At 40.3% G+C, this 20,581-nt stretch overlaps 1 protein-coding gene across 6 annotated transcripts in view; it reads right to left on the bottom strand.

Moving 5' to 3' along the window:
* syne1a (spectrin repeat containing, nuclear envelope 1a) overlaps positions 1 to 20,581 on the bottom strand; it is a 118,868-nt gene that overhangs the window by 94,076 nt on the left and 4,211 nt on the right. For 3 of the 6 annotated variants that reach the window (XM_058613594.1, XM_058613592.1, XM_058613588.1), the window contains exons 1-7: positions 12,332 to 12,855; positions 9,111 to 9,172; positions 3,580 to 3,675; positions 2,827 to 2,910; positions 1,274 to 1,294; positions 996 to 1,088; positions 78 to 250 (exon numbers count right to left, since the gene is read on the bottom strand). In XM_058613594.1, the coding sequence (XP_058469577.1) occupies positions 78 to 250; positions 996 to 1,088; positions 1,274 to 1,294; positions 2,827 to 2,910; positions 3,580 to 3,675; positions 9,111 to 9,172; positions 12,332 to 12,476 (674 nt within the window). In that variant the 5' untranslated portion in view covers positions 12,477 to 12,855. Of the gene's footprint in view, positions 1 to 77; positions 251 to 995; positions 1,089 to 1,273; positions 1,295 to 2,826; positions 2,911 to 3,579; positions 3,676 to 9,110; positions 9,173 to 12,331; positions 12,856 to 20,581 lie in introns of those variants that run through there. The other 3 variants (XM_058613595.1, XM_058613589.1, XM_058613593.1) reach the window with 2 other exon arrangements.

The raw sequence follows: 20,581 nt of genomic DNA on the forward strand, positions 1-20,581 counted from the left end.
CAGTACTGGGGCTTTGAGAAAATGATTTTGATTCTGGTGATACAGAGGCAACAGGGATATTTATACAGGCCACATACTTGGTGGCCGATTGCTGAACCCATCTCAATAAAGCCTTCCTGACTCCACCCTGAGGTGGGAGGAGTTTTCTTTTGACAGGTGGGCTGGTGGCCTCAGTGCTGCTGTTGGAGCTGTCCAGTGAGGAGGTGCTGCTTGCCTGGAGCGCCGGTAGGCTACTGGTCAGCTCTTCAATCTGTAGAAAACCAGCCAACACAGCTACTCTTTAAACCACACATTTACTGTGGAATCATTTCTATCCTTGAAACATTTGCTACTACTTAAAATGGGCTTTATGAAAAATATGCAACTCGAGTTGAAAATGGGTACTGCAATCCAAGTCAACAATGTTGGAAAGCGGTTTTTGGCATCTGATACCTTTCATATCTATGTTTTGCCTAAAAAATAAATTAGTCATCATTTCAAATGGTTTACAGTGTGCTTTATTGCTTTGTGCCTTGAAGACCTTGGAAATAGAATACTTTATATTCAAGTTCGTGGCGCATTGGCCAACTGTACTGACTTCACCACACAATTACACTTTCACTTCACATAATATAGCCTTTGCTTAAAATATTGTTTTCTTCTATACATGTGATCTTGATGAAAGATTTATCAACCCTTCATAAAATCAGCCACGTGTAGAAAAATAATCAAAATATGTGCAATCACAAAGTGTATAATTTAACTTCAGCCTAGCCAGCTGAGCAGTTGCTAACAATTTATTTGTATGCATGAATGAAGATATTTGCAGTTTCTCAGTTAACAAATCAGAAAATCTATATTAATGTAAAATTTCTCCTTGTTTTGCATCATTGCTTATTTAAAAAAGAAAAAAAAAAGTAACACACTCTCATACATACATAACACACTGAATTAGATTTGTTGCACGTGACACTGTGTCTTTTATTTCAGTGTAAATGAACTGAGGGCAATGTTACCTGGAAGTAAAGGATTATGGTCCACATCAATCCCAGCACGATGGATGGTCGTCCATCGACAATGTCTGTGGAGTTGATGTTGACGAGCTTTATCTGTGTCAAAAACACAACATGCAGTATTTCAGTATCTCATAACAAGTCAAAAATAAGTCCAGATTCCAGTTTATTCAGTTTCACACAATGTCTACACAAAATGAACAATATATGGGTATAATCCAAAGTGCTACTATCTATAGGTCCTCTATAATATATAGTGCAGTAATATTATGACTACTGACCGGAGATCCTCTGTAGGCCGACTGGAGGGCACATAAGAAAAAAAAAGAAGAATGAGAGGGAGAAAGTGAGCCAGAGAGGAGGCATTTAGGAGTGCTCTGGATGATTTTGATTGAAGGGATACGCCTCATTGACTATGAGATGGCAGATAGTGCAACATCTCAGAGGTAAGATAGCTGGAGTGGTTCGCTGAGAGCAGCGATCTATCGCCACAACACAGGCAACAGGGATTATATCCTGCAGAGACGGACAGACAGAAGCTGGTACACGGGTTGGGGGGAGCTGCTATCCTGTGATATGATGAGGTATTCTATATTATCACAGGGGGTTGTATTACTGAGGCACTGCTGCACAACAGGTCATCACATGGTAATACATGTCACCCCGCATATAGGTGAACAAGCATGGGGGGGGGGGGATTGAGAACAGGCTAGGGCGACGTGGGGAAGCATGGAATAGTGGCTGATTAGAACACTTACAATATGAGGTTTCTTATTAGAAAACGCAGCACGTTAACCAGGCAATTCAAGACAGCAGAAATGTGAGGCTGGAATGGTTAATAGAGGCGTTATGAGCACATGCTCAGATGCTATCAGTTGATGTGTTTGAAGAGACATAAATAGATAGTAATCAAAGAATATTTTGTGAAGTTCACGTATGTGAGGATGGGGGACAGGGTTTCAGCAGTTTGCAAATATAATTTATGAAATGGTAAACATCCTCATGCCTCGCATGTGATTTTTATCAAAATTCTTAAATGATACAAGAGATAAACATGTATAATGAGATTCGGCCTCTAAAGGGAGAGTGTAAATATGTTTTAGACATATTTACATTCAAACACACATATGAAACAGCATAGGAGTGCACAATGATGTCTCATCTCCAGACTGCAGATTACTGGTGCAGGATTTACGGGTTTTAACCCATGTCACACTTGAGGAAGACAAATCAATGTCCCTGCAGACACCAGCTCATACTTATGGCTTTATTTATGTATATCCAAGGACGAGCCAGAAGACGCTTTTAAGACGTTTTTAAAATCTCACATAGAGGCAATTGATGCAGTTCGGTTATTTCAACCAAAAATGTCCCTGAGCAGTTTTTGGGATCTAATTTTGGTAAAAGGAGCTGTGTACCATGATGGTATTTTTACAAATAAGCAGATGGCACAAAGGAAACAAGAATATTCGAGAGCTGTTGGGTGATACAATGACAGGAAAATATAGAGAGCAATGTTTAAAGTCCAGCAATTAATGATATAAGATATATAGGTAGTAAATTATATGAATAGATGTTAGTTAGTTAGTTTCTCATTCTAACTCATGTATTTACTGAACAAAATCAGAGCATGCATAGTATTATGATAAAAAGAGGCATGCTGAAAGGTGGAGAGAGTGAGAGACGGGGAAGAGGGATAACAGGTTACAGAAGGTCAAGGTTTAACGTTTGCACCCACAAGGCAGCAGCTGAGCGGGGAGAGCAGCAACAGGGGTAAAACAAAGAAAAAGAAGATGAAAAAAAAAGAACATAAAGAGAAACCCTGAATTCTCACCTTTCTACCCTCAAGGAAGTTGAGTGCTGTACCGATGTTAGCGACCCAGTGGATCCTCTTTAGTTTCTTGCCTTGCTCACATGGCTGGAAGGCAAAACCGAGAACAATGGAGATGGAAAGCAAAGGGATTTAGGAGAGGAAAAACGTGTGTGGATGAAATAAAATAGCAGCATTATGAAGCTAGGATAATTCAAGATGTTGTTTCTGTATGAAATGTAACACATGCATGGAAATTAAGGGCCCACATAGAACAGTAAAGGCACTATCAGAAAATACAAATAGGGACTGAAACCATGAAACAAAAATATAGATTTAGAAATAAAATGAGAAAGACAGCGATCCAATCAGACCTCTGCTTGACTATAAATGGGCAGATCAATAGGACGTAGAGAGCTTAGACCTTAGGCAATATCGGAAAGTAAAATCCTCGAGCTGTGTATGCCTTTGTCTGTTGTATGTGTGAACTCTGATCTGTCCTTGTTAATTTGCGCTTTCTGTTGCAGTTCAAACATCCTAATAAAAGCCGATCAATGCGTTTTTTTCCATGTAATTTGGCTCATTTCACATGCACTGCGTTAGGTTTGTCAAAAAAAAAGTATAAAGTGGCAGCATTTAGAGAAACAGACAAACACCAACACACTTGCTTGTATTTGTCCGAACTCAGTCGTGTTGTATCAATGCAACGTGAACAATATTTAGTCCAGAAAGACCATGGAATGTGAGAAGAAGAAAATACTAAAAAATGAGACTCACCAGTTTGTTTCCCGAGAGGACTTCAAGCAGGGCCAGTAGCATCACACCATCCTTGATGTCCTCAAACAGGTCTTTCACCACCAGAGGTGGGACATGCTGTGTGGAAAAAAAATATACCCATGTGCTTCATTTGCTTTTTTCCTGTTTCTGTTTCAAAGTAGGAATGGGTCGATACAACTATTTATTCGGATATACATTTTAACCATTAAGCCATTAACAAATGGCTGAAGCATTTATTTGAGGATTTTCATGAAATTTGGGGTGTATTCAGTCTGATGTTTTTCTTCTTTCAGTATACGATTCAGGTACTGTATTTTTTTATCTAATTTAAATTTCCAAAAACAAACAAACAAAAAAAAAACAACATTTAAGAATTGGCTTTTGACATTTCACAGTGGAGAAAATTTGAAACTGGTTACATAAATGTCCTGTTTACGTAAACGTTCCACGCCATACTCTCACTTCTCCTGGAATGCAAAGCCCTGGGTTTTAAATCTTAATAGCTATTGCAATGTATTTGAAACTATGTTGCAAGAAGTGTTTTTCCAACACGTGATCCTTCTCTAAGTGGCACAGGGGATAAATAAACCAGAGGACAATACATATATTACACTGTAAGAACTTAATTTCAACTTGTGAAACATCGATAAAGGAAATCCTCATGAAACAAATTTGTTGAATCTCCAAAAGAGTTTGTCTGCGTAATGTACTGCAGACAGAGTTATAGCCATAAGCAGAGGCTCAGCAGGTTCTGAATGGAGGCTTCAAATCCTAAAATATGCTGATGATTTCAAACTGCATCCTTCGCTCTGACTTCATCCCTGACCTGACACAGACTCCCAGACTTTGGAAATCCACATATCTCTGTTTAGTCCCGACGACACATCAAGGATTTCTCTTGAAGCACAGTCACATGCTGCGGCTGAGGAGAGGTTTAGAGAGGGAGGGGGCATTCATGAGCGAGCCATTCACAGGGAGATTAGCAGCAATAGAAGTGATGGAAAAAGAGAGGAGACTGTAGTTGTGCGAGTGGGTGAGTGTGTGTGTGTGGCGCGAGAGAGAAATACACAACCCTCACCACAGTCGATAGGAGGGGTATAATTGAGTAGGAAGAGTGGCAGCGAGAAAGATGACAGCAGGCAGAGAGAGAAGGGACACTAACCTCTCTTCTTTCAAAATTAATTACCAAATACACAGGCTCTTCTCACTAATTCCTTGTGTAATGTCATTTCATGGCTTTAGATATCAGAATATTCAGAAAGCACTCATGGCCTTGTCATAAACTGACAGAGGAAACACTTACAAAGAACCCTTCAAAGGGATAAATTATACCACAAGCTAATTGAAGTTAAATTCACCTATTTGTTCATTATAATCCCAAAGCTAATGAGGAAATTTCTGACTAATTACAAAATAAGAAAAGTAATATCCATTTCCCGCTACTTAACCACATGAGCTGCAAAAAAATAATAATAAATCAAAGGCTTAATGAGATGATTGCTGTTGAGTGTCAGGGTAATAATTGATTATGACTGTAAAGCAAAGGAGTTTGAGTATATTCTTGTGCTCTAATGTAGATTCTGAAAGATCAACATTAGGAACAACAGCGGGAGCGGTGAACATGAGGAGAAGCCTGAAGGGTTTTCATTTTGATTTCAATACATGTGCGTTAAATTAGCAGTCGATATTTGGCACCTATTTTCCCCAACATTTAAACGGCTAGAATTTAAGCATAATGCAGCAGCAAATAATGACACAACTCATGAAACTCATTTTATACTTACTGTGTATGATTGAAGGACCCTATTCTCTCAGTGATATATTCTGAACGTTGTGCTGCCCACGAGATGTCACAATTTTGGGACATTTTGGGTTCCAGTTTTTCTCTCATTATATTGTGACTGAGAATAAATGCATGCATGCTATCTACCAACAGTGGTTTGTTCCCTGTATTTTTGTGTAAGATACTGAACCACAGAAATATCGCCCTCAATGTATCATTTCTGAATGAGTGAATATGTGATAAAGACATATATGGACACATGAATGTGTGCGCAGATGGGTGTATGTGACTGGCAGTGTAAAGCACTTTCAGTGGCCATTAAGACTACAGGTGATGGGGCCATAATTACTTGTTGCAGGGTTATCTATCCAGTGGTTGTTGAGATGCAGCCTGGAAAAATGTTAGTAGACTATATGACAAACCATTGATGCAAATTAAAAGTAACAGGAAATGGGGCAGGGAGTCATAAGCATAATTGGCACAGTGAGTACTGAAAATTAACATGCTAACAGCTCAGTGGGTGAAGATGCAAACTATCACCATTTTGCCATTATTTGCTGGGTTGGGCTTCAGCATGTAGAACAAATGTCATCCACTTCCTTCCTCCTCTTTCCCCACCAAAAACAGGCGAAAGGGTAGCAGGAAAGTAAACACTAAAAGAGGAGCGGGGAGTTTCACTTAAATGCTGCTGTAATCTCTAAGAACACATGGTTCAACGATTACAGCTCCAAAGCTGTTTGCCTGGAAAAAAAACGGCTGAGAGACGATGAGACCACTGCCGTTCAAACTGGCCACTTCATAATTAAGCTTTAACTTAAAATCCTTTCTCAGAAAGGATTTGTCAAAATTGAAACTTGGGCTCAGTTTGCTCCAAACCCAACCCCCCCGCTGCCCAATCTGTCCCCCTCCTCGCTTCAAACTTGAAAGCCTGATTTTTACTTTAAAACCAAAAATGGGCAAAATGAAGAGGCAACCAATACTGTAACAAGATATACACATGGAATTGGCACATAAATCTTTAAATTTAAATGAAAGAGAGAAAAAAAAAGAAAGTTGCACCCTGCTGCTCTCCTACAGTTATTACCTTTGGTTTATACTGTAACTGGTGACTTAATCTGGTGAACTTCTCAGGGGTAATGAGAACCATTAATCTTCTGTATAAATTACTAGCTTCAATACATCCCCTCGCATAGAAACTACTTTACAGGGCTCATACGACTTCTTTTGTTATACCTGTAGAGTAGAAAAGTGAGGGGGAGGGGAGAGATAGAGAAAGGAATCCTTTTTGCCATGTCTCAACTCACCTAACGATTAATCACATACCTTTAGGCACTGTATTAAAGACCTGTGATAACTGGAGTGGCCTAATCATCTGCATAGCCAAGGGCATGATCCATCCCTCTGAGAGCAAAGCCAAACCAACTGTTAAAGCCTCTTCCCGCTCTCTATCCTTCTGTCTGCCTCACTCACAGTTTTTCTCTGCCTAACGAGTATCTTTATATAGTACATTTTAGAGTTTCTACGCGAGACAACCACAAGATGCAATTTTATCCATATCAGCCTGGAGGAGGACATCATCAAGAAATGCATGGTGTTATTACCACCGAGCCACCGCATCAGCTGATGTGACTTTTGCCCCCTGCTCATCAAAAGGCTCTCTGCCGTGACTACTTAGACATTTTTGAAGACAGATATGGGCCAATCGGTGTCACTATGGCAACATCAGGCATCAGGTGAAGCAGTTTCATGATGGGCAATGAGGAGGAGGAGAAGGAGGAGGAGGAGGAAAGCAACTAATTTGATCAACTAGGTAGAGGGAGAAGCATGAGGCATAAACATGGTTATCTTTTCTGAGGGAAGTGTGATGGTATCGCTAATCTATTGATTAGTTGAACTGGTTAATTAAAGGGAATTTAAATGGAACTGGAATTACATTTGCAAGATAACTATAAACCATTTTCATTCGTGTTGTTCCACCGGATTCTCTTAGCAGAATATTAAGGCATATTTTCTTTTTGTTTAGTTTAGTTTTTGTTTTGTTTTTTTGGAAAGTTTGATGAGGAGATTGATCATAATCTTCCATCTGCATTTAGCTGAACTTTGCATAAACAAGAAACAGGAAAAAACACCAGTCTAAATATAAGAAAATACATTACTTCACACATCTAAATTGATCCAGTTCTGCACAAGAGCTAACAAAAAACAGTTCAAAACGTTTTCATTCAGATCTTTGTCAATTCCTCTTTGGTGTCCTCTAAATTCTCATCTCCACTGTGTCAGAACACCTTAATAAATAAACTATTATCCTTCTCATCCTATATGTTAAAGATTCATGGCATTTAAATATTTGGCCGTGTGTTATTTTCTGCTGGCATGGCTATGAGACATCATATTTAACGTTACGTCAAGGTTTATTCCCCTCGGAGTCCTTTTCAAATGAATTTTCTGCTCCATGTCACTGCGGTTCAAGGCCTCCACAGCTGTCACACTCGAATAGGACCTTGAGAGAGCGTCACAGATTGAAATAACACTTAATTGTGTCACACTGTGCCACATTTGCCTTGTCCATCCATTCCTGACACACCATTCAGACAGTAATTGTTTAAATCGAGGAACCTAATGCAGAAAAATACAATAATTATACACATACGGCAGCCCACTCAGTAGCGGCTGCGTCAAGTCTAATTGGTTAGTATAAGAAACTGATATACTGATGTCCAAGCTCTTTGGGGAGGAAAATGAGGGGCAGACTTTGACTAAAAACCCTTATCCCAAGCAATCTAAATGGGCTCACATCGAGATAGAGGGCTTACAGGTTACAAAGACTTAAATTACTGACAACAGCTTACAGGGGGAATAAACTACACTGTATTAAATGCTGCAATGTGAACGAGATAATTAGAGAGGTAGTAAATCCTTGCTACAAGCTATTTGAGATTGGACGAATAAAGAAGAAATATGAAAGGCATGCGAGTAACACTACATCCACACTAATCCGTTTTTGTTTAAACATACATCAATTCTGTTGCGAATGCACCTGTCATTCCACACAAGGACAGCGTATTAGAGACCTAAAAATGGAGATGTTTAAAAATGCCACCCCTGTGCTGCATTTCAGTGTGGACAGGGCAAAAACTGGTATGCTCTCATCAGCCACAGCATCCCCTACGTTGATTTTTGTCACATTCACGTCACATGACTCCACCCTAAAAGGAAACAAATGGCCCTTAACTACCAGTGTAGAACGTAACATGGAAAAGTCCAAGGATGTCTTGTGGTGTGATTGAATTCACACGACTCCCAGTCTTCATGTGTTTTGTTCACTTTGTATAACAGTGGGATTTTATCACAGCGAACAAACAATTATCCTTTCCCACTGTGTGTGTTGGTGTTTGCATGATTCCTGATCAATTAACAAGGTGTTACAGATACATTTACATTGCAACCAGTTCACTTAACAATGTGTCTTTGATATTTCTTTGTGTGGAACGAGTTATTAAAAAAAAAAAGGAGGAAAAATCTCAGTTTATAAAAATACCCGCCTACGTGCAGACTAGGCATAAGATTTGATGTGTGTATGTGTGTGTGCATGGCTTTGGCTGTCTCATGACCAGCTCCACAGTGTGTTTTAGAAATGGAGCAAATGTCACGGCGAGCGACGTGGAAGGAGGGGAAGTTTTTAATCCCCAAATAGGAGCACTAGTTTCTATTTAGAGAAACAATAACAGTACAAACAATACTCTCTTACCTTTGCCAAGTGGGAATTGATCCATTTCGTGAATGTCCTTTTCTGCACTGCCTCCTGCTCATCTGTGAATCAGAGCCCAGAGCATCACTATCAGTCACGTGCAATGATAAACAAAGGGGATTAAAACACTTTGTCTATTGTTTTGAGCGTCAATGTGGTTTGCAGATTCAAATTAACTTTGATATTATTACTGTTTGCTGTCAAAAAAAAAACAATCCAAAGTATCTGATGTGGTAAGAGAAGGCATTTGACATTTTAAGATGACATTTTCAATAGCTGGACTGTTATAAGTGTGGACAGACAACCTGCTCTCAAAAATGCCCTTTAGATGATAGAAGGGCAGTAGCTTTTCCCATACGATGACAGGTGCGTCTGCAATGATCTACATAAGGATTTTTCATTCATTTCTGCAGATGAAGCACACGATCTGTTACTACAACAGGGTTGGCGGCTACAGCAATAAAGCCCATTTAATCAACACACAATCAATAGAGCAGATATCTGCTGACAACATGTACCCTAAAAAGCCACTTCCCTTAAATGAGAAAAAGACATAAATCAAGCCTTGTTGTCTCTCACATGTGCAGATATTGTATTAGAATAATAATGGTCATTTTTTTTTATTCAGGCTTTTTAGAGCAAAAGGAGAGGAGGAGAGTCTGAGAAAGAGCCTGTTGTTCTCAACACATCACTGGCAGGTGGGCGGATCTTTTTATTCCCTTTCACTGTTGTGAAAATGTTTGATTGATCCAGCACACTTCAAAATTTGTTTAATGGCTGTGCATGTCATTTTGCCGTTGTTGTTTTTTTTGTTTTTGTTTTTAGACCAAAGCCAATAACATCCACAATCGCATATTGTGATACAAATGAGGGAATATAAAACTCAGATAAAACCCATTGTGTCTGCTGCCTGTTGAGCACAATGTGCCCAATGTAATTTTAGACAAGCAATATAAAAATGCAATGAAAAAACACTGTTCAGTATGATAATATTACAAGCACATGAGATTTCAGAGGAAATAACAAGGTATGAACCGAATCGTTGCTCAAAAAGTGAAAATTTGAACCAAACCAAAACCATATATTTTGTTAAGTGGTTGTAGTACCAGCAGTATTATTATAAGTACAATTGGTAGCAGTAGTAGTAGGGCTTATTTATTCTGTTTATGCTTGTTTATGCTGTTTGCACAGATGCAAACAGCATAAACAAGGTCAAACAGTTCCACACAGCAGTGACTGAATGGATTCGGACAGAAGCAAAGTGCTTAAATATGCCTGTTTTTTTTATTATCCCCAAATACACAACACTTATGAGGAAGATAACAAACAAGGAAAAAAAACATGCATATCCATACACTGTATATGCACATATAATTTAAATTCACAAAAATTCAAACGGCAAATGGGCTTATAGCCTGAGGGTTGCAGGTTTGAATCCCACAACAGGTCAAGGGCTGCGTTGCCCCAGAGCAAGGTCCCTTACCGCCCATTGCTCCCCAGCACAGATGTGCTCCTGCACCCAGTTTGTGTGTTACCTACTCTTTAAACAAAAGCATATTTGCACTATTCCATAATGTAATTTAAAAAATCGAAATACATCTTGGTTTTACGCCCTTTTTGGCCTACTGTACAATCATATTTGCTTTCCTGTTTTGTGAAGAACTTTTGCAAACTATTGGCTTTATTTTACAATAAACCAAATGTATTTGTAATAAATCGTTGAAGCCACTGAAACGGAGATATCCTGCGATAACATGACAAACAGATGTGTAGTCAATCTGGGACTCATGAGGAGACTATCAATTGTCACGTGACTGACAGTGACAATGCTTTTTTTCAGTACCATCTGTGACACAAAGCAATATCCTTTAGATAAGCACGTTATCAGTGGGAGAGGACGTCTGACAGGGTGCTTTCCTCTACCTCATAAAAAATGCTGACGCTTTGATTACACTGAAGTTGGTTAGTGTGTCACTGGGTATTGTGGGCACATATGAGCAGTAAAGTGTATCTGCAAATGTGGGATTGGTAGAGGGGTCGTTCATACATAATGCAGATACTTTCACACATAGTCCGTTCTGTGAATTAATCTTACAATTGGGTCCAGGAACGATCAATTATTGATGGGCAGTGATATTGGATCAGAATGAGAAAAGCCTCTCAAAATCCTACAGCAGGAACATGTGACAGAGAACATGTCTGCGCGTACGTGGTGCCAGCCTCTCAGTCTCAGGGACGAGGTGACTTTGAACTGTGCGCACACACACACATGCACACACACACTCAGCAACACTTCTCCACACACACACACACACACACACAAATACTCACATTCTTTCAATATCACAAAGAGAATCAGTCGTCCTCAGCAGCCAAGTATCGCAGCAGCGCTTTAACACACTTGATTACCTCTCGACTAGTGTTGCCTGCATCATCATTAGTTTTATCCGCAGCCCCTGGATTTTCTCACTCTGACCACCCACAAATGACCTGAATGAAATGCAATTCAAATGTGGTTCTCTGTCTCAGAGAAGGGTGTACATGCCCAAACAAGCTGTAAAAAACAAGCATCCAAACACATTCTAGGATTTTACTCAAACACCCCCCTCCCCCCCTCCAGGATTTTTGAGATAAGTGACAAGAAACTAATCTGACAAAAGATTGTGTTAATGAGTCTCACCGAATCTAATCTATCAAACAGTGAGACACTCAGAGAAGCAGGCAGACAGAATGTTGAAGGCATTGTTTCGAGATACTGATGAGCTGACAGGCACGCAGCTACAGGGTCAGACAGAGGGATAAGAAATCAAACAGTTTGACATCTGCCCACTGTGCTGTGACACAGTGAGCTGCTACCTCTCTTCGGGATATGCCTCCTTCACCTGCTGTACTCTCAGATCTCAGCAACCTCAGAACACACATACAAACAGAAAGACCCATACTCTGCCAAGGTAGAAACGCCCCCCTTTAGATGGTGGCCCATTTTGCTTAAAATGCACCACACCCACAGTCCACCCCCCACCCCCCCCCCAAAAAAAAATCACCTCCACAGGGACATTGAACTGCAAAATGCACACACTCCCCATACAGTAGGCACGTACAGTCCATACTGCAGTGCCACGCTAAATCACACACACCCACTGCAAGCACGACCATACAGAGTGTACTTTCCTTCTTTTTCTCACACTCTCAGAGACATGCAAACACAGTGTGCCACTCACCACGGAGGTAGTGGAAGAAGCCTGTCACCAGGTTGAGGGATGTGTTCTTTTTTGGGGAAGCTTCGCCCCCTGCTCGCCGTGCCATCTTGTACGCGACACTACGCCTCTGTTCCCGCCTGTTTTCATTAGGACGCTGAGAAGACATCCACGGTAACTTCCAGGAGAAGCCTCACTTGCCCTTGCTCCTGCCCTTGCTGCCTCTTCCCCCCTCTTTTGGGGAGCTTGTCTTTAAAGGACTCCCCAGAGCCCTGGACCTCCCAGATGACAGCGATGGAACTGTTGCTCGGAGATAAAGCAGGCAAGAGGGTTTCTCCCTCTGGTTCTCCTCTCCTCTTTTACTTCTTGGTGTCCTCTGTCCTGTCCTGCAGTACCAGGCTGCAGACTCAGCCAGAGTCTGTGTTTTTCCTGCCTGTTAAGCAGCTTGGGAGTGTGTGTGTGTGTGTATGTGTGATGCAAAGACTGTGTGTGCATGTGTGTGTGAGAGACAGCAGCGCAGTGCCGGCTTGCCTCAGCATCAATCTTACTTGCTTCGTCCCTTACACCCTCTCTCTCTCTCTCTCTCTCTCTCTCACTAGCTCTCTCTCGCAAACACCCTCTACCTCAGTCTCTCTCTCTCTCTCTCTCTCTCTCTCTCTCCTAATTTCTCACTATAGGCTGCGGGAACAATCCACTTCCCTCCAATGGCCAGCCAATCAGAGTTGTGGGAATGTATGATGTCACAGCAGCCCTGTCCTGATGTGGAGAAGGAGAACTAAGTGGTGGTAGGTGGGGACCGTTTAGCACGTATGGAGAGAAGGACGTGGAAGCGGTGCTCTGACAGCATCATACCCACACAGACTTACACACTCAAACACAACATCAGGATCATCAGACGTGCAGGAATCCCCTATGTGTTGCTGACATTCATGACATGCAGGGCTCTGAGGCTTGCAGCTTTCTGCTTCACAGAGCCTGCAGGGGAGCAGAATACCACTGGCAGTCGTCCTGTCTGATCTGTTACTGTACTCTCTTCAGAGCAGACACTTTCATCTCAGTCAGTCGTGTACAGAACATTTGTCTGTTTGTCTCCTACGGGGGAAGGAGGAATGTTTTGAGTATACAGTGGAGGAGCACACATTTTCTTAGGTTGGATGTAAAACAGCACGTAATATACACAATACATTATGCGGCAAGATCAGAGTTTTAAGTGTAAGGAAGTACAAAACAAAGAAAACAATGTGAACTATGGTAAATTAAAAATAAACAAATGCAATATAACTGTGTGCAATATACTCCAAATAATTCTGCAGATTGCAAGTTTATTTTGTGTTATGGTTTTTGAGAATATTTAAATTAAAACACTTTTATGGTGTGTCCAGATTTCACAGCTTTCTCTGTTTCCTTATTACTTTTTCTGCTTACTACCACTCTCTTATACTGCTGACTCAAGAAGCTTGCACAAAAAAATCCCGTACTGTAACTGAGCGTGTACAAATGGCAAAGAATACCCTGAATATTGAAGCATGAAATCCGATCATACAATCTGTATTGCTGTGGATGGAAAAAGGTGCTAATACTCATAAAACGTTATGAGCACACTAGATGGAAACAAACCCCAAAGACAAGGACACTATTCTTTGTCCAAATACTGTGAAGCCAGCATTTAAAGACTCTCTCCAAATGTAAAAAAAAAATTAAAAATCTTGAAAAACCTGAGTAACAGTGCCATAAATGTACACAATCCCTTTACAACTGCAGCAAAATTATACAAGGACATGCTACATTTTCAATATGTTGACTACTTCTTTTCACTGTCTAGTCTATATCTCTATTATTGACTGACCCCTGTTTGCATTTCAACTGCCCATTTTCCTCATATTTAAGCACACAGGCAGTAGAACGTCTGAAAATATTTAAAGCACTGGGCTTTCCCTTTAAGCCATAATCAGAGAATTTCTTGGAAAGCAATATTCATGCGGAATAGCATGATAAGTCTTATATCAGCCTTAAAGATGAAAGGGCCATTCATCATTTGTGTGATTTTCTCTTTTGTTCTTTTGGGTTCCCCCCATAAGGGATTTTAATTATGAAAGTCATCAATAACCAATGGCAGCTGTCATCCACTATCTGTCTGCTGATAATCACAGTGCTGGTGACACTCCTCCCTTCAGCAGTCCTGAGAGTGGCCACTTTGGTGCCTTCATGAGCCTTTTCCACAGTTCTGTCTTTGAAACGAATATCTGTCAGCGTCCGTTTTTACATTTCTACATATACGCAAAGGTTTCTGTGACTGTGCCTGTGTGTGTGCGTGTGTGTATCACAGATGGGCTGCAAGCACGAGTTAAAAAAAAAATTCATGCAGTACTGTTTCGTATTTACATATACATTGCCTCACTTCACTGCCTTACTTTAGACAGCGGTGCAAAGCAGAATCCAGTGAGATATTCACATTGCACAAACTGAATAATATTATCGTAAGAAATAATTCCCCTTTGGCATGTACAGCACGAGAGCCACAAAAACAAGCACGTATTGTTCTTCATAGGCTGCCGTTTGCAACTATTCAGCCCGCATGCTGTCAGTGACGGCTCCACTTCGGTTCAAAGTGTGAAGGAACTATCCAAGGTGCTGAACCTGTCAACAAGAATCCTAACACTCTGTCAGTGATTCTTATGTAATATAGTAAATTAATAATGAAGCAACAGAAAACACAGACCAATTACAGTAGTCATGGATGGTGAAAATGGTCAATTAAAACACAGGATTTCTGATCTTTCCTCGTACACTTCAGGTAACTCTTCCAGCCGTACAGTAGAGCGCAAAGAATAAGGCTGACATTCCCTGGAGAGCTAAACTGTTTAGAAAAATAACCCGGGGACAAAATCAAAACAAGATGGTGAGGATTCTTGGGACTGATTAGTCTTCACCATGGGAGATGAAAGAAATGGAAGGTGAGCAGGTGCATATATACACACAAACACACACACATTCACACTGAACACAGTAAGCTGAAAGGAGACAATCGTTTTCACATTCACTGTTTGTGCTAGAAAAAGCCGACAGACTCCTTAGGGCTGCAGACCTCATGAGTGTTCCAGTCTATCCAAGAGGAGGGGGTCGGAGGCTGTTGAGGGTTAAAACAGACTGAACCTCAGCTGGTATGGATCCCGAATGTAGCCCCTGGCAGCCCTACAAACCCCTGATCCCTCTCCGAGGTTGTAGAGGTTGTGGAGGTTGGATGTGGGTCAGTGCCTGACGTTCACACAGGTATGGCTGCGGGGTGCGAGGCTTCGCGAGGAGAGACGGAACAGCCTCTTTTCAGTCATTACAGGAAAAACAAACAGCCTCATGCAGGGTGGAAAAACACTGCTTCTGCTCGTATCATAATCTATTCACCCTAAGGATATTTGGGTTTTCTTTCTGAGCAGCCAAGACCTCTTACTTAGTCTAATAAGAGGAGTGTAGAGACACAGCGCCACCTAGTGGATAAGAAAAGCTTTGAGTATGTAAAGTTCACCTTGTGCCTGTCTGATCTGAGAAGATACTGAAGGCGGTGAAGTCTAGATGAGAGCAGACAAGACAAGACGGAACATATGAGGAGAGTAAAAATGAAAAAGCTCAGCATAAGCTCTGCTTCTCAAATTGCTGATGACCCTGTTCTGCACTTGAGCATCTCTGCTCTCTCTTAATCTATTAATGACTCACAAGCCCTTATTATGCTCACCGAGATATGAGCAGGCACTCCTCCCACAAATTGTACAAGGTTACACACTCAGCTGTCAAGTATTAATTTAGTAATGCATTAATTCAATTATACCATCTTAATATTATTCAAGCCGGTGGATATTTAAATGCACAGAACTGTATCGTACCATGCTGGTATAAGGCTGCAATATGGGAAAACAGGGTTTCTCTAACCATAATGCATTTTGCTCTGCAGGACAACATTAATGGAACATGCCTGTTATAGCTATCATGAACTAAATGGATGGCTTTTTTGTGTGCTTCAGATGCACTGTGTAATGCTCTCTCACACATCCACTGACACACAAAAGGATTTGGGACAGATTTTTGTGGGTTTTCTGCCTATTTACTTTTCCCAAAAAGCTTCCTTATCCACTTCCTAATTCCAGCTTTTCCCTTTCACCCCAAACAATTCCTAATTAAAAAAAAACCTTCTCTGCACTTTCACCGGAGCACTTTAGCCCTCAGCATGCTCTTAGAAAAAAAACATCCTCTACAGTACCCTCAACATCTCCACTCAAACCTCACATTGCCATTCAACCTCTCACCATTTGTGAGCCCAATTCATTTACAGCACATTTTTTACCAGTCTCACCATAAGTGCCGAGACGGAAGTCCAAATGCCAGCCAATTAGCATAGCTAATTACATTTCAGTAATAATGACACCACATTAAAGAGAGTAAGAAGGAGGGAACAAGTCAAAGTGATTATCAAAACAACCCGTTTCCTCTTTCAAGCACCATCACACCCTTTTGAGCAGCAGATGTGCAGAGACGGCACTGTGCCGTTGACATAAATGTCCAAATATGCAGCGAACAGTGTTCATTCAAGCCGCGCTACTGATATAAATCTCAACACCTGCAGTACTAACAAACTCATAAAAAGCAACGAGGCAGAGGAGAATGCAAGAGAGTTGTGAAAAATGTTGAAATATTAGGGTTTTTTTCTGGAACAAAGGAAGAAAATTTGAATTGATGATGCATGCATGCACTCAAATACAAACTCGTGGCAAACCAGTGAAACACTGAAATACACTGGATTAGAGCCACAATTTCTATCATGGGAAATATATTCAGCCAAATCAAACAAAATTGACACCACATGCAAACAGACTGAATATGATAGAGCTAATATAAAGTGTCTATTTCACTGGTGACAATGTAGGTCATATTAAAAACACAGCTCAGTGCCACATAAAAAACACCTAAATAGACTCAATTTTGGCTTTGACAAAATATTCTCAGCTTTCCGATGCGGCTCTCCCTATGCATGAGTATGTGTGTGTGTGTGTGTGTGTGTATTTGTTACTTCTTTAGGACCTTTTCTGGCATTAACACTGACCTTGTCAGGACCAGTAGACCAAAACCGAGTCCTAATGAGACAGAACTCCATTTCTGAGAAACTGGTTCAGTTTAGAGCAAAGATTTAAATTGTGGTTAGGTTAAGATTGGGGTTAGGTATTAACTGGTTATGGATGCAGTTAGGGATAAGGCTTTGTTTAGGCTGTCCATATGAGAGGAAGTCAGTGCAGAGTCCTCAGAAGAACAGCTGTGCAAACCTATCCGAATGTGTGTGTGTGTGTGTGTGTGTGTGTGTGTGTGTGTGTGTGTGTGTGTGTGTGGGTGTGGGTGTGTCCATCCATGCAGTGCTTTATGTGTGAGTGGGAGTGCAGGAGTGGGTCAGACAGTCTAAGCTCTTTATCCAGGTTCAGTGGCCCGCCACACATTTCAGAGACAAGAAAAGCGAAAGCTCTGGCGTCAGCACACTAAATAAATCACAGTGGCCCGAGCAGTAAATTCAGTTATAAGTCTCATCTTTGCTGTGAAATAAAAACGTAGCCTGGAACGGAGCCAGAATCATCCACAAAACACTGTCCCATACAAGCACTTAAGTGAATTCATGGTTATCCGGCTGCCATCTTCATAAATATGAATTTGAGTAGTTTGCCTTTTTGTTATAAACTGCACCGTTAATAAAGCTATTTTGTAAAAACATTGTTAATTGTCCCATTAAATTTCCTCAATATGATGATGGATAATGCTTGCTCGTTCTCCGTGAACATTCTTGGGTTATTAAAAACACAGGGGTTTGTTTTGTCAGGTGGCAGGTTGTGTTTGTGTCTGGATCAAGAAGCCCCACAGTGAGACGTCACAACAGGATATTTCTTTGATACAGCATTTCCATGGATTTAGATTTTTCAGCGAAGTAAACGATGGATTCCCTGTCTCTAGAAATATCCAGGAGGGGTCAGCAATGGCGCTAGATGAGTAAACAGCTGAGAAAGAAAGGGGTTTTTTTGTTTTCGACAGATATGTACAAGATGTGTTTGCTTCAAGTGGCAAATGGTCATGAAGTCACCCATAAGAATCCAAACTACTGTTTAGATTTAGTGTTTGGCACGCATCATGTTGAGGTTTTGAAATTTTAAAATGATCACCTACAACAGGCACCTATTGGAAAATACCAGCTGTCAATCACATTGGTGTCCACTTATATGTTCTGTCCTTAATTGTCTATTGTCCTCTAAATGGGAACACATTTATTCATTTACAAAACTGACATCCTTTTCTTTTAAATAGAAACTGAAACTAGTGAATAAGAACATGAACTCCTCAGGAAAATGTTTACTTACGCTGTAAATCATTTGATAAGGCTGATTGATATATAGGGCTGACTCGATTAAACGATTATTAATCGATTACTAAATTAAACGTCAACTATTTCGATTTCAAAGTGTTTTCTAGAGGATTAAAACCAGTTTCTGTGATTTTTCCAGCTTCTTATAGGTGAATATTGTGTGGTTTCTTTGCTTCATATAACATATAAGAAATCATTAAAACTGAGTCATTTTGGGTTGTGGACAAAACAAGAGATTTGAGAACAACATCATTTCCAGGTTTGACAAACACTAATCAATATTTTTCAACATTTTATGGCATTTTATGGACCAAACGATTACTCGATTAATCGAGGGAAAATAAACGACAGATGAATCGGTTATGGAAATAATCATTAGTGGCAGCTCTATTAATATATTCTTACTTCCTGGTTTGCATCACAAGCAAACAGCAAGACTACATCAAGACTACATCCATCCACCATACACAGCCTATGGTTCGGCTTTTCTAAAACAGATAATAACATTGAGCGATGAAACTCGGTTCAGGCAAAGTTTGGCATACTTATTTCCATGAGGGACAGATTAACTCAATTTATCTGGTGCTCCAAACAGATTAAATAAAAAAATGTGAATGTGAAACCTTTTTTTCACTCCTGGCTTAGGTATGCTGAAATGATCACATTATCTGGCCAGCTGACCTCTCAGGAGTTTAGGGCATCATGATCTGACCTCTATTTAAAAACCCTTCAAGTAGTGAATGGACCGCCAGAGGCAGAGTTTTCCACCGTCCAATCACACCGTGACAGGAGAAAAAAGGGGGACAGAGGTTTCTGTGGGTGAAAGATAACAGAATGTATGAGAATCAAAAGTATAACAGGCGGAGACTGAATGTGTCTTAGGGTCACAGTCTCAGGTGTCCGGATTTTATCTGTGAGGACATTGTTGTGTATGTCCATCAAAACTATCTGATGCCTTGATCTCAGAGAAAGGATAACAGGTCGTACAGAAATGCTGACAGAACAGTATCATGGACACAGTCTGGCCTAAAGCGGTAATTCTGAATCTACAGGGGTAACTGGACCATGTAAGACACCGTTCTGTAAATACGCCTTTAACTTACATCGCAGAAGCTGATTAAAAATAGAAGCTCATGCATGTTATTTTCTTTGGTGACCTAATGCTGGGATACATTTACAACCTTCATGAGGGTGTAACCTTTAAAAGGGGGGTTCTAAGTAGATGAGGGCTACATATTGAATGGGTGAGTCCCTCAGTGACACTAATCTTGTGATCTGTCACTCAAACTCTCAATGACTGTCAAACTGAAAGAGATTATAATCTGATCGGCAATAGAAACTGTCACTGACAAAGTAGCATGTAGCACAAATACCCATTAGTCTGAAGACACACATCCACAAATAAACCATTTTATCAAAGATATAATGTTCTGTTACAGAAGCAGAGGCGGAAGCAAACGCCACCAATAAGCCCTTAACATGTGTTTACTGTTATATGACAGGATGGCAACAAGTCATAAAAACAATCTTGATAAGAAGCTACAGAATAAATATCCTTTTGTGCTGAAGTTCTATCAATAGGTTGACTGATATTCTGTAGGGTTTTTTTTTCTCTTAAAAAAATCAGGGCAGCTGGCGTCTGATGATGTGATGCCAATTTTATTTTATTTGCCCAATATTTTCTGCCCAATTTCTTCAATGTCTAGTCTTTCTTTTTCTTCTATTGATAAAACATGATAGTACACATTATATACAAAATAGTTTACCTTAAATAAAAATAAGGAATAAACTAAATATTAATTACCTGATACAGGTCATCAAAAAAACACAAACGTTTGTCAAATAACCATTTTAGCACACCGTGTTTGTGTTTTAGGAGCATTTATCAA

This window comes from Solea solea, chromosome 17 (assembly GCF_958295425.1).
Source record: "Solea solea chromosome 17, fSolSol10.1, whole genome shotgun sequence".
Classification (NCBI taxonomy): domain Eukaryota; kingdom Metazoa; phylum Chordata; class Actinopteri; order Pleuronectiformes; family Soleidae; genus Solea; species Solea solea.